We start from the raw sequence: 16,668 nt of genomic DNA, 5'->3' as shown, positions 1-16,668 counted from the left end.
TAGCATTAGTGAAAGGGAAAAAACATAATGAATTTTTAAAAATTGAATTATAAATATTTTTATTATTATCCCAAAACATTTTTATCAATAAAAAATGTTAATGGAAATGTTTTAAAAATTTAAAAAATAAATGTTTTTGCGGGAAATTTGTAAAAACGTTTAAAAGAGTGAATTGGCACAATATTACTTGAAAATGTTGTAATTTTTGTAGGAATGCTTGTTTGTTGTATTTTTCGGTAATATTCAATCGAATAAAATTTATTTTTACCATTTTTTGAGAGTGTTTTTACGAGATGAAACCTCATTTCACTTTCCCGGGTATCTAGGAAACGGGGTGGGAATTTGTTACTAAATCTTTGGCATACCATGCATGGTGCAAATTGCTAAGTTTTTTCACAAAGTTTTGTTCTTTTTTTTGACTTTGCAGTTTTGCCAAGTTTTTTTGGGACTGAAACAGATCTCTATTCTTTTTATTCACACATACGGTTTGTTTGAGTGTTTTAATGTATATAAAGTTTCTTTCTTTTTTTCCCTTTTTTATTAAAAAATTCTCGTTTTCGATTAACTTGGCAAATTTTTGGGAGGGTTTTAGTCCTTTAAGGGTATGTTCTATGAAAAATCCCATTTGTTGCCTATTTATTTGGGTTTTTGTATTGAATTATTATTCAACTTTTTCAGTGACAAGGTTTGTTTACCCGAGCGTTGCCTTTTCCCCTATTTGAATGTCTTTTTAAAACCCTTTTTAAGGAAATTTATGTATTGCTTTAAACAATTTATATTAAAATGACAAAAATCTATAAAAAATAAGACAACTTTAACTTGTTATTGGTTTTTCCAGCAAAGTTATAACCCTGAACGAAAATAATGGTTATTACTACAAACATATAAGACGAACGAATTATAGGGTGTTATGATAAATAAAAATTTTGAACAAAAATTTAAATTGGTTTTACAAACAAAATTTAATTGAACGAAAAAAATTTTGTTTTACTAAAAACATAATTTATGACGAAATATCTGAAATCACTAATAAACAAAATTTTTTGAACGAAAATATACGGTTTATTATATAAAATTAATTTGAACGAAAATGTTTTTTTATTACTAACAAAAATTTTTGAACAAAATTTATACGGGTTTTTTAAAAAAACACATTAATTATGAACAAAAAATTTTCTGGTTCTAAAAAATATATAATTTGAAGAAAATATATGGTTACTCTAAAAAAACATAATTATAATCTGAATGAAAATATGTTGAAAATTATAACAATAAAATTCTGAAAAAAATATAGGTTACTTTAAAAAACTAAAATTTCTGAAAAAACAATATGTTATTATAACAAACTAAAATTATAAACAAAAATATTTTGGTTAACTAAAACTATAATTCTGAACGAAAAAAAATGGTATTTATTTACAAAAAAAAATTTTTGAACAAAAATATATGGTTTTTAACAAAATATAATTCGAAAAATAATAGGGTAATTTAACAAACATAACATTGAACGAAAATACGGGAATAAAAAACGATATAATTTGAACGAAAGTATACTGGTTTTTACAAAACAAACTTTTAAAATTTGAACGAAAATATCGGGAAATTTGTAACAAACAAATTCTGACGAAAGTATATGGAAATAATAAAAAAACATAAAATTCTTAGCAAAAGTAGTAAAAATATAGTAAATTTTAAAATTCTGAACAAATTAGATGAAATTAAAAGAAAAAAACAAATGGTTTATAGTAACCTGTATATCCACGTAGGAATATCTTGAAGTTCAGAGAACAAAGTTTTTTTAAACTCCATCATAAGTTCATTGTATTGTTCCAGTGAAATTCTTTAAAACTAAAAGCAAAGAAAGAATAAAAAAAAGACAAATTGTTAAAAATTGGTCAACTTTACTTTTTTTTTGTTTTAACCTACTAGATATTCGTTGTAGGTAACTTTGTTTTATTATAGATTGTATCATAAAACGTTCTTAAAATATGCAATTTAATTCTTTTATCCTAGCTGATAACATTAATCCAATGAACCAATTGATGAGTGGAACAAACATCAGGTCAGTGAGCTTTAAAACGACGAACATAATTATAATCGTTAGAAAGCTCAATCCGTTTCAGTATAGGAATCTGTTAAATTTTAACCAAGCAAAGGACAAAAAAAACGAATCATAGTTCAAGTTGTTTTAAAAATTTTTAAAAAGTAACAAAGTTTGCTGCGGTTTTTTGTCTTGGTTATTAAGGAACTTATGTACTTTAAATTTAATTTTAAGCTGAGTGTAATATAAAAACTTACCACAAGACACTAGTAAATTGATGACTCAAACTTTAAAAAATTAGAAAGGGAAACATAAACATTACAAAAAAAAAATAGAGAAAAGTGACGTATTAAACATTTGCAGGTGTCAGAAACTGAACTTATACTTTAAAATGTCTTTGGCAATTTATTTCCTAAATTTATTTCAGTCAAATTAAAATAAAATCTTTTTTCGTTTTAGTTTTCTTGTCTTTCAAACTTACTGGAAAGTTTTTTAGAAGTTTTTTGTTTGTAGACAAAAAGTATAAATCAAAAAAATTTGGTGTGAAAAAATTGTGAAAAATTTTTAAAATTGATTGACCCTTCATTTATCGCATTCTTTCTATTTGATGGTCTGAAAGACTTTGTAGTTTTCCTACATCCTTAAAAATGGGGGGGGGGAGTTGAAATTTTACTTGAACTTGCTTTTTGGCCCTTAAATTTACGCTTTTTGTGCTTGACTGCAAAAAATGTTGAGTAAAAAAACCTTTTACTGATGGGTTGGGGGTTTTTTTTTTCGATCTTTCGGACGTTCAGCACGACTTTTTATGTGTTTTGGTTTTGTTTATCCTGCTGAAAATTTCGGCCTGGGGGATTCCAATATTCCCACTTTAATAGTTTGGGTATTGTATAACAACTTTTGATAGGGTGATGCTTTCATTTTAATTTGTTTTTTGGCGTCCTGTCAATGCAGCTCTATAACATAGTCCCCTTTCAAATTCTTTTTTTTTTGTTCTGTCATTTTTTTTTCGTTTGGGCAAACCCTTATTCTAATGGGGACCATAAAACCCCTTTTTATGGAATTACAGCTTGTGTATATTCAAGGTTCCTGTGAAACCCCCGTATGAACACACTGCGAATGTCTTTAAATTTTTTTTTTTACTTTTAGCATTTGAAAAGTTTGAGTTTGCTCAACCGGGATAGCATCAATACCCTTGTCAGAAAAATTTGTTATTGATATTTGATAAGTAAAAATAGCACGTAGGATTTACTCCTTTTCATGTTGTCGTTGTATAATTATTGTTGAATTGCTGTAATTAAAAGGAATTTGGGGGCATTTGTGGTGATTTGGGGTCATTATGTGAATGACGGGCCAGTTCGCAAATTATGCCCTATAAAAATTAAAAGGGGAACCCCGATATTTTTTAATAGGAGGTCTCGTTTTTTAAGACACAATGTAAAATTTGGACCAAAACAGAAACAAATTTAAAAATAGAGTCTGGGGGTATAAATAGTAGATGAATGATAGAGAGCTATTCGGTATCCCGCGGTTGAAGAAGAACCGAGGATTCAATAATAATTTTTCCATACCCTTTAAAGGGACTATTGAGTTACCTGTCAGGGGGGATAAAATTTAAAAAGAAAACTTTTGGGAAATTTTTTAGACTAAAAAGGTAGCGAAATTTTATAAGGTTTGAGTATGAGCCAGCGCAAGGAGTTTTCCTTAAGGTAATTGAATGTATAGGCATGCTTATAGGTGAGTCGGGAATGAGAAGAGACCCCGGTTTTGGTAATTACTGAGATGTAGGAGAGTTCCAGCTTATAGACGGTTCGCATTTTGGCAAAAATACAGCCAAGGTCGGGGATAATACCTAATGGGAGTTAATGCTACATATGATGCTATAGGCGCTGAGCATCAGGAGTCAGGGAATTTTATAGAGTTTGAGGGACAGAGGCCCGGGCCCATGCGAAGGACCGTAGTTTTTGATTCAAAGACATTTTTGACAGGAACTTCAAAAAAAAAGACCGTAAGTATAGAGTTCCAGCCTTGGAGTTGGCTAAAAGGAAAATTTTTAGTTTGAAATATTTTTTAATTTCCCGATCCTGAAATTGATGCTCATAATTAAAATCATTTACGATATTGGTCACGAATTTTTAGGAAGGTGGGGCCCGAGGAAAATTCTATATCTGAGAATTTTGGGCTCACCCCGCTTACGTTTAAACAAAGGACATTTACATTGTTTTCAGCTAGTCTAAAAACATAGCCTTGTGATTGGATCAAAACATTGTTCAAAATACAAAGGGTAGGATTCCCCGGGTCATTAAACCCGTATCCGAATCCTTTTCCCCTCCCTGAACGGCTAGTTAACCCAGCCTTTAACATTTTTGGTTTTCGGATGGTATCAGTGGACTGTCCCCTTTTTTATTTTAACCTCTAATTTTCTTTCATAGTCTTGTATTTTGTTTCTAAGTTAGAGTTTTTTCAGCGCGGAACTATTTCGTTTCACATTTGTCTTAAATTTTTTGAAAAAAAAAGTTGGTTGGTGCCCCAAACGGTTTTTAAAAATTTTTTCATTTAATTTTGTCCCTTCCAAAATCATTCCCCAGTTTAACTTGCCATTTTTGTTTTTTAGCTATGATATTGTCTTTTTTGCGGCGGTGATACTTCCTTTTATACCCTTTAAAGCCCCCCAAAAGTTTTTTGTCCCCTACTATTTTACCGCTTTTCCCGTTTTCGCCATCCCTTTTTTTTGTAACAGAAAAGTATGTAAGAAACCCCTTGTATTTATTTTCACTACAGTGTTTATTGTGGTGGCCTTTTTTGCCCTGTAGTCAATGGCTTTGTGGTTTGAGGTTCAAAGCCTTAGGGGGTTGTTTTAGTAAGTTTCAGTTTTATTTTGCAGTATGTTGTTTTTGGGATGAATTGGAAAAAAATATATAGATAAAAAAATAACAAAATATTAATAGGGACCCATTTTAAATCGGCTTTTACTGTGAGATAAAAGTTTTTAGAGGAATTTAATAAAAAGGCAATTACCATTTTTAAGTTTTTCGGGAAAAGATCGCTAATCAGCTATAAGACAAAAGGATAAACTTTTTATATTTCATACTTTAAACTCCCCCCTTTAAAAATTTTTTCTTTTAACAGGTCTATTTCCTTTTTCTAAAACTTCCCCCTTTAGGAAAGTTGTAAATAGAAATTTTTATTATGCAAAATTTTTAAGAAAAAACATTTGATTTTTGACAGACAAAACTTTTTTACTTTACTTGTTTTGTGCGTTTTTCTTTCGAAGTATTTTATACGTCACCCGTATTTTTCAAATTTATGGGGAGAAACCTGATGATTGATTTTGGAACTTAGCTGAAAATATTTTGAAAACAACTAACAAATTTGGCACACGAAAAATCGAATTTTTTAAAAACTATATATCCCTTTTTTAGTTACAGGCTTTTCAAAATTATTAGTAACAATTTAAAAGAATTAAAGCAATCTGCAATAACCAGTGAACTTCGTTCGTTTTCTTTGTGTTATTGTTGTTAAACGTTTTAGTGGGGCCGGTCAAATACTTTGAGCTCTTTCCCTTTGTCTTGTTGGTCCCAAAACTCGAGAGGTTTGTTGAATTGTTCTTGTTAGAAACCCCTCGCCCGTGGTTTTTGTATAAGTTAAAATTTTTGTCTACAGGGTTTTTAAGGTATAAAGGAAAAAAAAGCAGTAGTTTGTGAGATAGAATGCCGAAACTTAACAATTTTGAGCTGAATAGGGAGTGAACCAATAATTTTACTACGAAATTTCCATGCGATTATGTATTCTATGTATGCGGTTTCAGCATAATTCGGCCATGACAGAATTTTTTATAACGACAGGAAATGCTGAAATCGCACCAGAAAATAGGTAACCGAACGGAAAAAGGGTGGTTTCATGTGGGGTTTCTTCTTTTAAAGATCATGTCCCCCCCCACCCCCCCGCTAAATTGAACTATTGAAAATAATACGTAAAGCAGAAAAATTCACGGGGTTACGCTTTTTCGTGAAGCCTACTCTCGCGAAAATTTAAACCTCGGTGAATATTTACCTTATAATTAAAAACCGCAGGTACCGTTTTACAAATTTGGAAAATTAAAATCGCGACATACTAAAAAATTTCAATTCGCGGATGAAGACCCCGGAAAAAAATTTTGCCCTTTTTTACAACAGTGAATGTTTGTGATTTTAAACGTGATTTTTTTATGTTTTTTAATTATATGCAAGTTTATTAGGTGTAATGAGCCCTGTTTTTCAGTTCAATATATGATAACAAAATACATTTTTTTTTACTCTTCTTTCCCCTCTGCAAAATATGCGCCTTAAAATTTCTAGTTTTCTTTGAAAATTTTTAAAATTATTTGCAATTCGTAAAAATTTGGGATTTTTTTTTTTTTTTCCCCTTGGGTTCCCAAAATTTTTGTTTGTTGTTCGGGTCTGACATGTTTTTCAATTGTTTTGGGGTTGGTTTAAATTTAATCTTGTTTTCGTTATTAGTATGGAATGGGAACGTTTTTTTAAAACTGTCCGTATCAATCTTTTAAAACTCTTTCCCGTCGGCGTAGGGGAATTCCCCTTTAAAAAAAAATTTTAAATGGCGTTGTTTTCTCACGCCGCCATTGCCTGGTGAGTTGAATTAAATACCTATGACTCCATAAAATTTCTGTCCCCAAACCAGTCTTTTCCCGAAATAAAGAGGGGCCCAAAATTATTAATGCCCCAATGTTCAAATTTTGTTATTAAATTTTTTTTTTTTATTTTATTTAATTACTTTGATTGAGAACTTTAAATTTTTTTGCGCTTGGTTTGGCCCCGTGCCCCCTTTAGTTTGGGCTAATTATTGAAAAAAAAGATGGAAACTGCAGTAATAACTAATATATACTTTCTTTAATAAAACCCCAAATAAAATTGTAACAAAAGGGGTCTTAAATAAATTAAACTTTTTTTGGTTTGTCGTTTTCCCCCCTTGCGGCAAACACCTTCGGTTTTAAAATACTTCCGTAATTTCTTTCCCGTTCTCCCGGGAAAAAATGATACGCAGCGGGCTAAATGCTTTTTCGTGAAAATCCCCTTTTTAAAATTTAAGGGAAGAAAAGTTAGGCCCCAAACACATTCTCACCACACCCCCAAATCAAAACATCCCAAAAATACTTCCTGGGGTTATGGATTTAGATGAAATGAAAGAAGAGGGAAACCCCCTTGAAAAAAGAAACAAATTCAAAAAAAGTACCGTTGCTAAGGCAGCCTATTTCAAAAAGTTTTAGTGTTTGATGGATTTAAATAAAAAATTTTAATAGCAATTAGACAAAAGAATCTATTGACAAGTCAAATAAACAAACGCCGAACCCCTGGAAACGGGGCAATTCTGTACAATTGGAAGTTTTTAAAATTAATGAATTTCGCTGAAAACCACCTTTAACACCCACATGCCCAAATTATCTAAACCCTAGGAAAACACATATGATGCCGCAAATACCGCGAGAGAAACGCAACCAGTAAAAAAATTTTTGAGCTATAGAAAAGGTATAAAAACAAAAAATGAAAGCGGTCATTCCCGGGGTTTTGAAATTGTTAAAATGATTTTCTGTTATTCATTAGAAATTATTAAAAAAACGTAAAAAATTTTGTAGATCTAGCTCAATTTTTAAAAGGGATAAAAATTTTTGTAAAATAAACAATCGTAAAGGGGATAAAAAAATGTCTTAACAGTATAACATTTACAAAAAGCGTCGGTATGAAAGGTAATAAATTTTGCGAACCTTCAGCCCCTGTCGCAAAACTTGTTATAAGGAACATTTGGTGGCTTAGGATGAAAAGGATAAGAAATAAAAAAACAACATTGGTTCAAAAACGGAAAAATATCAACTTAAGTTTAAAAAAGGAAAAATGTGTATGAAAAATTAAATTTTATCTTTCATTTAAACAAACTTTATTTCTTCAATAAAACTTTCAATTTTTCCCAAAAAAAACAAAGTTGAGGGAGGAAACTGGTTTCTTAAGATTATGCGTGGTAAAAATTTTTAAAAATTTTTTAACTGCGTTTTTAAAACAGTAGTGCAATACATTTTATTATTACATTTTTGTGGTATGAAAACATGCAAAAATTTGAAATGATAATGCGGCTGATAAAGGACTTTTATATTCCAAAAGCGTGATACCCCAAAGGAAAAATTTTTCAGTTTGAGTATTATATAAATCCCCCGACCCCGTTTTTAGGAAATCAATTCGGAATTCCATACATATTTTATCGTATTAACTAATGTGAAAACCCCAAAGAATTTTTAGAAAAACCCCCCCCAAAAATTTTTCAGAGAGTGTATTTAAATGGTTGTACATTTACCCTTTAAACAACAAAGTTAGCCGCCAATAGCTGTGCAATCTTTTATTTAATTGAACTGTAAATTAAATCTTTGGATGGGCGTGAGAAAATAAAATACATAAAACAACAAAAATCAATTTTAGGAGCAATTTAAAAAAAAATGATTTTCGTATTTTTTCAGAAAATTTTCCCCCCGTTTTAATTCTAAAGGTGATAGGGCGAACGAAGCAAAAAGACAGTAGACTCTATTTTAAGTTGAGGGCGGGAAAGTACAAAATGCTTCGCAAATTTCCTGTAAGTGGTTCCCTTGATATTTTTGTATCTAAATTTATATTTTGTTAATCAAGATCAGTTGAAATTACTGACATCCTAGTATCTTTTTTGAAGTATTGAAGACATTTGGAATGGGTGGCAGCGTTATTCTTAAACATTCATCATTTTTTTTATTTTCTTCCCCGCTGGCGGCAAGTGATTTGCCCCTTTTGGGTTTGTGCGACAAGTCAGCCTGCAATATGTAAAGTTGATATGGTCGACTGTTGCCATTCAGTCAGTATTTTTCAGAAACCCCTTTTAAAAACTTAGTGATACTGTCCAAATTGAAGATGGACAATTCATTATAGAAATTTTTCCGGGGTAAGGGTTAAAAGATTTTTTTCCTGAAAATTTTTTTTAAATTTTTCCAAAATCACTGTTGGACAAAGGATAAGTTTTTTTTCAAAAACATGACGGGTTTTTTTTAGATTATTTGCTTTACGTCCTAAATTTAAGAAAAAGTTCAACATCCGTTTACCTTGTACAATTGTTATTAACCTCCGCTCAACGGAACTGAAAGCAAGGGCTGTTTGAAAAATTATTGACGTAATCTATAAGTTTGAAAGAACAGTGAATTCTAAATCATGCTGTCGTAGTCCGGTAAAGGAAATTTTAAAGCATTTCAAGAGAAAGAGATCAAATTGAATTTCAAAAAATTTTAAGAAAATAGAAAAGGTTTAAAGGTAGTTTTTACAAAGGATGCAGATGCTGAACATAAGGGAGTTGATAAGGTTTCGTTTAGACAAAACGGTCAATAAAAAAACATTTCAATTTTTAAGGCATTCAAAAATTTACTGGTTGTGTTTGGTTTAAGAAGTGGGGGGGGGCAAAACCAAAACTTATTTTCTTTAGTTTAAAATGAAAGTCAAAAAAGTATGATTCACTTAATCAACTATACGTTATTTTCCCCAAAAGCAAGTCTTGTAACTGCAAATTCTTTTCAAAAAAGTGATTAAAGTTTGAATATTTTTGGTAAATAGGGGGAAAGCTTCCCCACCCCCCATTATACCGTTCCGGGATAAAACGGGGGTTACTCAATAGGGGCCAAAAAAAAGATAAAGTTAAATTTTTTTTTAAAGTATCCTGACTTGAAAATATGTGTTAAAAAATTAAAAAAACGTGGGGAAGTATGCAATAAATTACTAACGAAACCTACTAATTCAATGAAATTAAATTCAGTATTTATCCGTTGTGCATGAACTTTTATGTTTATTGACAAAATTCCTTTTTTCGGAATTCAGTTATTTTCAAAACAAAGTATTTAATTTACTGGATCAATTGATACGATAAATTTTATATAACTGCAATGTATTAATTTCTGTAAAAAAGATTTTGTTTAGATTATTGAGTTAAACCTTCTCGTGATTTTTTCGAAACAGGATATTTAAAAACAGTTTTCCGAACTATGTCAGTATTTAAATATGCTCTCGTCCATGTAACGATGGAAAAATTTTTTGGGGGTTGAAATATAGATTTTCATTTGCTAATTGTACAACGGTTTTCTATCTAATTTGCCCATCAGTAACACGCTATGTATCGTTCCCAAAAAAAGATTTTTTTTTGGTATTGTCGCGATTTCTAGATCGAAATTCCGTTTCAGCACAAATGATTGTTTTTTGATTCATATAAATTTAAGTCAGACACAGTACGTTTCTTTGATTTAGTTTTCTTTAATGGTAAGTTAAGATATTATTTTTAAAGTCAAATCTAACAAGTGGCCGCCCTTCATGATGGAGTTTGCTTGTTTTTGTAAGCAATCGTGTTAGGTTAAATTCCCCTTTTTATTCAGTATTTTTGGCCCTTTTCAAGATTTCTGTTTCACCCAAAAAAGAAAGTGATTTGGCCTTATCTGTTAGTTTTTTCCTTGGGGTGGGCAATTGTCTTATCTTTCTTGCCAGCCACAATCTGTGGTGAAGTTGGGTCATGCTTATGATTTGTATCGGAATGAAGTTTATTTATATCGTTTGGGGTTTTCCCCTTTTGTAAACCCTTTGCGCAGGAATTTTGAGCGCATGAACAAATTGTCAAATACTCTTTTGCTTTTTTTTCCGTTTCAATTTATTTTTTGGTGGGGTAAGAATTCATATAAAGGAACCAGAACCGAATGCCCTAGTATATTGTAATCTTGAAAACATTAAGTTGGGTTGTGACGAAATCATGCGCCTTTCAAAACCCCGAGACCTGCTTCTTCGGGAATGATGACATGCTTACTGCCAAATTCATTCTTCATCCTATCTTGTACGTAATGACTCTCCCCAAAACCACCTACTAACAACATCAACTTTACATCCTTCATCTTCGGCTCTGCGAGTATTCCTTTGACATGACCAATCATACTGTTAACGGGGCCATCAAACCAACTTTTCACGATCGAATTGTCAACCCTGAGTTTATCCCCAGTAACTGACATTTTGCCACTCAAACCAAGAGATGATAACTTATCTGTCAGGCTTTCTTTTTCAGATTCATTGTAAATTTCCTTCAACGATGCAGAAATCTTGAACGTAATTTTGCCTTCGGTATCGCCTTTTATCCCTCTCTTCTTTGTCTCAAATTCTCTTTGAATATCAAAGAAGTCAGCCATTTGTTCCAGTTTAAATTTTTCTATACTTTCTGTCCCGAAGATATCTGTTACGCATTTGATATAATTCTTGTCAACATAACTCCCGCCCCATGGTCCTCCACTTGCTTTGTGTAGTTCTTTGAGTTGGCCATTACACAGCTTTTCATGTACAGATATATCAGCGGTCCCTCCTAGATAAAAAGGTCATGAATAATGATTATCTAATAACATCGGAGAAGCATTTTACTGTTGTAAATACATTCACTTCAATAGTTGGTTTATAACATTATTTTCATTGAAATTTCCAGTTGTTTACTTAGTTTAGGCCAGTTTGACAACTGTTTACATAAGTTTAAATATAAAGGGAACTAAGAACAAAACGTCGTAGGAAATCCTAAAGAAAGTATTCATTGTCCAGAAAAAAACAACAACACTATAACTATTGTGTATATATAAAATGTTGTAGAGTTTCAATTGACAGAAGCTCATGTATTTACATGTATTATCTTTACATTGATTGTTTATACGTTTCATTTGTAGATAAAATATTGTTAAATAAGGGAACTGAATTCTATAATTTTCTTCAGCGTTTTACCTTAAAACTCATTATATCGTAATTTCTGGCCCGAGAATGACATCTACACAGCATCTTGTCAGACGTGTGTTTGTTTTTTCTTGAAGTATTATGTGTTGTATTAACAGTATTCAAACTGCGTGTGGATATGCGGGTTTGTTAACTTTACCATAGCTCGTGAATTATAACATTCCTCCGCAAATACCTGATATTTTATACCCATGGATCCATGAAAGACATTTGATATTCACATATATTCATGGACCAGAGGAGCACAAAATAACTTAGACATATTGTTAGAACATAGGCCACGTCCGGTAATCGAAAGCAAAACCTCGATTTGAACTTTGAATTAAAGACTGTCACATCAATTCAAAATTGGCTAAATCGTGACTATAAAATAGTTTCCCCATTTAATAGCCAAGCAAATATTGTGCATCATTGACCTGTAATGAATAATATGAAATTAGCATAGTTACATGTATTTTTAGCATATATATCAAATTACCTCCAAGATCTATAACCATGTATTTACTTCCAGTTCCGGTTAGAACTTGTTTTGCCTGTGTTGTAACTTGCTGGCACCATATCGATGCTGCTTCCGGCTCTAATGCTAATTTTATTCTACTGCTTTCCATTCCAGACTAAAACAAACAATAACAAATATTAAAACGGCAAGTACATAAACTTAGTGCATATGGTTTGGTATATTGATACTGGCTAACGTGCTGTATGCACAGGTGCATGTTCGCCAATCACATAGATAGAGACGAAAACAAGTTTGTAAAATGGAAATGTTCGTCACGCACACGCACACGCACACGCTCGCACACACACACACACACACACACACACACACACACACACACACACACACACACACACACACATATATATATATATTATATATATATATTATATATATATATATATATATATATATATATATATATATCTGTATTGCAGCTTCCCTCATAAACTGTTTGGCGCTATCGTTCCATATAGCAGGCAGTGTGATAACGTACTGTACATCCTTCTCCAGCACACCACAGGTCTGCTTCCCCAGGGCATCCAGGAAATGTTCCCGCAGGAACCGTAACGACATACTAAATATCTTCATCGCTGGCATTGACGTCCCATTGATGTCTTCTATAGTAGTGTGTCTCGATAAACCCTTCAAATCAAATTACTTTTTTAAACAGATTATTCTGTGCATAAATTAGCTTTTAAATGATTTGTTGTTAAAAAAATGGAAACCCATTTTATATGAGGAAGATAACAGCCTATCATTTGATCGAAAACGTGTAAATATCTACTCTCATCTATACGGTATCCCTACTATTTTAAGGGCTTGCAAACGAAAAGTGGAAATACCGAAAGTTTGGAGTTTACACGTGACAGGTTTCCGGATGATAAAACCATGTGAAAGTGAATACGAAAAATTTAATTGGTATAATCAATATTAAGACTTATAAATATTTTGAATGTGTGGCAGTACAGAATAAATTCGCGCATGCACGATCTGACAAATTTAAACAAACCTGCATATGAACTAGTCATTAGTGATAGCCATGAATTTCTTCCGCTACTTTGCAGATAAAAGGCCACTTTTCTGACATTTCCGACTTACTACGGAGACTCTACTATAGTTTATATTACTAAATAAGAAATGTCAACGTATCACTAAAGTACCTCTTTAAAATATTTACTCTTGACAAGTTTATCCATGAATAACTCATAGATTCTTTGAATTGGTACAAAGATATTTTATTGTCACAAAAAATCATGAAAGTTTGTATCAGAATTTCAAACTGTTACCAGTAATAATTCAGCTTCATTTAAAACTTTCCTTTCTTTCAACTTGTAAAAAAGTTTATTTATTGTCGCAGGAAAAATCATTATTGCAAACTTACATCAGTATTATGCAGCTTCATTTTAAATCTTCTGAAAAGTAACCACCCATGATGTTCATCGTCTTCTGCAAGGTCGGCATATTTGTTTTCGGCTTCGAAACCAAATGAATGGAACTCCTTGTTTGGTTTGAGCAATACACAAGTTGGAGTCTTTAATGAAATCAGCTTCTCCGAGCCCGCTATCCAACTCTGATTGGTTACTATTTTAAGTGGATCGTTGAGAAACGAAAAGGCATATCCGCTGTATGTTGTTCCGAAATCAAACGCAGCAACAAGTAAATGTGAACCTTTAGACTTTCTTCCCGGTACGGCCATTCTATTTCAGTAGATTATCTGCTAATTGAAAACTGAAACAAAATAATTATTAAATATAGTGATAATTCTGTTTCCGTTTTCAAATAACATATTCATTCTGTTAAGGAATTAGGAAAGTTGACCGATTGAGTAAGCCATCGAATATCTAATGTACTAGCAAATGTTAACAATTAACGTGACGGCGTTTTGAAGCTTTCACACTTGATATAAAAAAGAATAAAACAAAAGAATCTCCTTACATACCTCCATGAAGTGTGTTAAAACATGTCTTTACAATTTTCCACTGAGTTTAAAGTATCATCTTATCTGTTCGATTGTAATTCAAGTGGAGTTAAGATTCGTACATGTGACCTATAAATCAACAGGTAGTAAATTATAGAAAATGAGATACGAAAGTCATGTTTGCGTTGTCAAAACATATGCAATGCTTTTAAACAGATGATTATATCAAAATTAAAAAAGAACAAACAATAATGATAAAAATTAAACAAAACAAAACAACAATAAAAGACAAACAAACAAAAAAGCAAAAAAAACCCCCCAAAAAACCCAACAACAACAACAACAAAAATCCCAACAACAACAAAAAATGAAATAAAAACAATAGCAACAACAACATCAACAAAAACAGAACAAAAAAGAAACTACCAAACAAACAACAACAAAATAGCACGGTTCCTTTTATGTTCAAAATTATTTTAATGAGAGAAACTCTTTCGTAAATTGAATGTTAAGGTATCCAATCCACAAATAGGTAAACTTTCGATATCTAATGACCCATGACTTTTTGCATCATTTGAAAGAGTTGTGTCTGCTGAACAATATTTAGTAAATAATTTGACAATAACTAATATGCACGAATTGCTACAGTCATGTTTTTGATTGCGAAATGATGACTCTTAAACTGTAATAACCTTATTTCTGTTTAAGTATCATTAAAGACTATAAAGTAAAAAAAAATAATTAAAAAATTCTATATTATATTTTTGTCTTACTTTTTCAGTAGACAATACACTTTCAAATGATACCAAAATTATACTAGTATACGCTTACCAGGCATCTATATATGATATATATATTATAACGCTGTTGTATAGAATTTGTTTCTTTGTGGATCTGATACTTTAAATGAACCTACTAAACTGTTGAAGTATGTCCATGAAAAGTATTTTACATTTAAAAAATATGCAATCAATGTAAAAAAGAAAATTGTAAACTATTAAAAGGCAAATGATATAATTCTTAAATAAAATACACCTGGTGATAATTTATCTGCATACCTTGCATAACAAGCGAATAGTTTTCAACTTATTATACATGTTGTTTTATCTAAGGCAGTTTTACATGTAGAAACGACCTAAACTACAAAAATATCCTTCCAATAACCTAGATCAGTATCGGGCTTTATTATAATATACTTCCTGTTCAGATGAAATACTACTAAAATTTATTAATTTCATCATGATATAATTTTACATTTTCTTTTTCTTAAATAAACGCAGAGTGCTTACACAACTTCCGTTACTTTTAAAAGTAAGTTACCTCACTTGGTATTGACTACTTAAAAAAGCTATTTAAACATACTAAAATGAAAAAGAATGAATACCTTTTGAAATACTTTTCGTATGACAAATTTCACCAAACTCGACCTGCTAACGTTTCTGTTAAATGGGATAATTACTTCCTGGTTTATGATTTCGATGAAATGACACACTAGTGCAAATAATGTATTTCTTAAAGGTGGTCAACCGCGTGTAAGCAAAGTTTCGTAGTATTTTCAACTTTTGAATATAGTATTGCGTTTCAAACTTATTTAAGGACCAAATCAGTCCGTTATATTGAGCAATAATTCTGTCCAAATGGTATAATTAATTGTGTTTTTAATGAACCACATCTCCTTTTCAAGCCTCCTTTTCATGCGAAAATATCTATAAAACTGTGTACAAATATTTTTACATGTTTCACCATTCCGTTTGATTAATTTTGAAATATTTAACTAAATGGAATGAAAAGGATAGTTTAAAAGACGCTCGAAACATCATTATTTATATATTCTTAATCTCTTCAATAAGGGTTTGACATCATGAGCCCAGGATTTTGGATTTCGATTGAATCGTTTCCACATACACCATTTTCAAGACAAATATTTTACAGTTATTCAATTTCTATAGTTTCCTATGCTTTGCAGTTTTACAAAATTATTTACTCTGCTTAAATCTTGATCTTATTTGGGTAATCAGGATAGAAAAAAAAAGATAAAACAAGCTCCAGTGATTTAAAAACATTACCAAACGATGCAGGTATTCAATGTTCTTCTGCCATCAAAGCGATTCTAGTTCGCTGCCGCCATATTAGAGAAATATATTCTCCACTGTAGCCGTGTAGATGACTTTCAGAACAACCGTATATTGACACATTGATAGTGTATGAACCAGGCGATCATTTGCTATTGTAATTTACTTTGGATCTTTAGTCGACCAAAATCCGAATGAACACCTTTAAGCATTACATTTATTTAATCTATACAAACTAATGTCATGATCCAACTTACAAAGCTTAAGACATTAAGACAATATACCTTAACATACAATGACAAATTTTGCAACAAAGCTTGTTAGTATAAATCATTTCA

At 31.2% G+C, this 16,668-nt stretch overlaps 1 protein-coding gene across 1 annotated transcript; it reads right to left on the bottom strand.

Annotated features, from left to right (window-relative positions):
• Nucleotides 1-10,826: 10,826 nt before the first annotated feature.
• Nucleotides 10,827-15,736, bottom strand: LOC123537106 (heat shock 70 kDa protein 12B-like). The gene is made up of 6 exons (XM_053528671.1): nt 15,643-15,736; nt 14,280-14,387; nt 13,722-14,068; nt 12,766-12,982; nt 12,317-12,454; nt 10,827-11,425 (listed from the first exon to the last, which is right to left on the bottom strand). Exons 3-6 carry the CDS (start codon nt 14,034-14,036, stop codon nt 10,827-10,829), a joined length of 1,269 nt encoding a protein of 422 aa, XP_053384646.1. The 5' UTR covers nt 14,037-14,068; nt 14,280-14,387; nt 15,643-15,736.
• Nucleotides 15,737-16,668: the final 932 nt, after the last annotated feature.

Source organism: Mercenaria mercenaria, chromosome 17 (assembly GCF_021730395.1).
Source record: "Mercenaria mercenaria strain notata chromosome 17, MADL_Memer_1, whole genome shotgun sequence".
Taxonomy (NCBI): domain Eukaryota; kingdom Metazoa; phylum Mollusca; class Bivalvia; order Venerida; family Veneridae; genus Mercenaria; species Mercenaria mercenaria.
This window is presented reverse-complemented; position numbering and strand designations above follow the sequence as displayed.

Bases quoted from the DNA above. Each gene is read 5' to 3' on its own strand.
- LOC123537106 (XM_053528671.1), bottom strand. From the start codon at position 14,036: ATGGCCGTACCGGGAAGAAAGTCTAAAGGTTCACATTTACTTGTTGCT. The intron at 12,983-13,721 runs GTAAGTTTGCAA...TTTGATTTGAAG, and splicing joins TGAAGCTGCATAATACTGAT to GGTTTATCGAGACACACTAC. The intron at 11,426-12,316 runs GTAATTTGATAT...CTTTTTATCTAG, and splicing joins CATGGTTATAGATCTTGGAG to GAGGGACCGCTGATATATCT.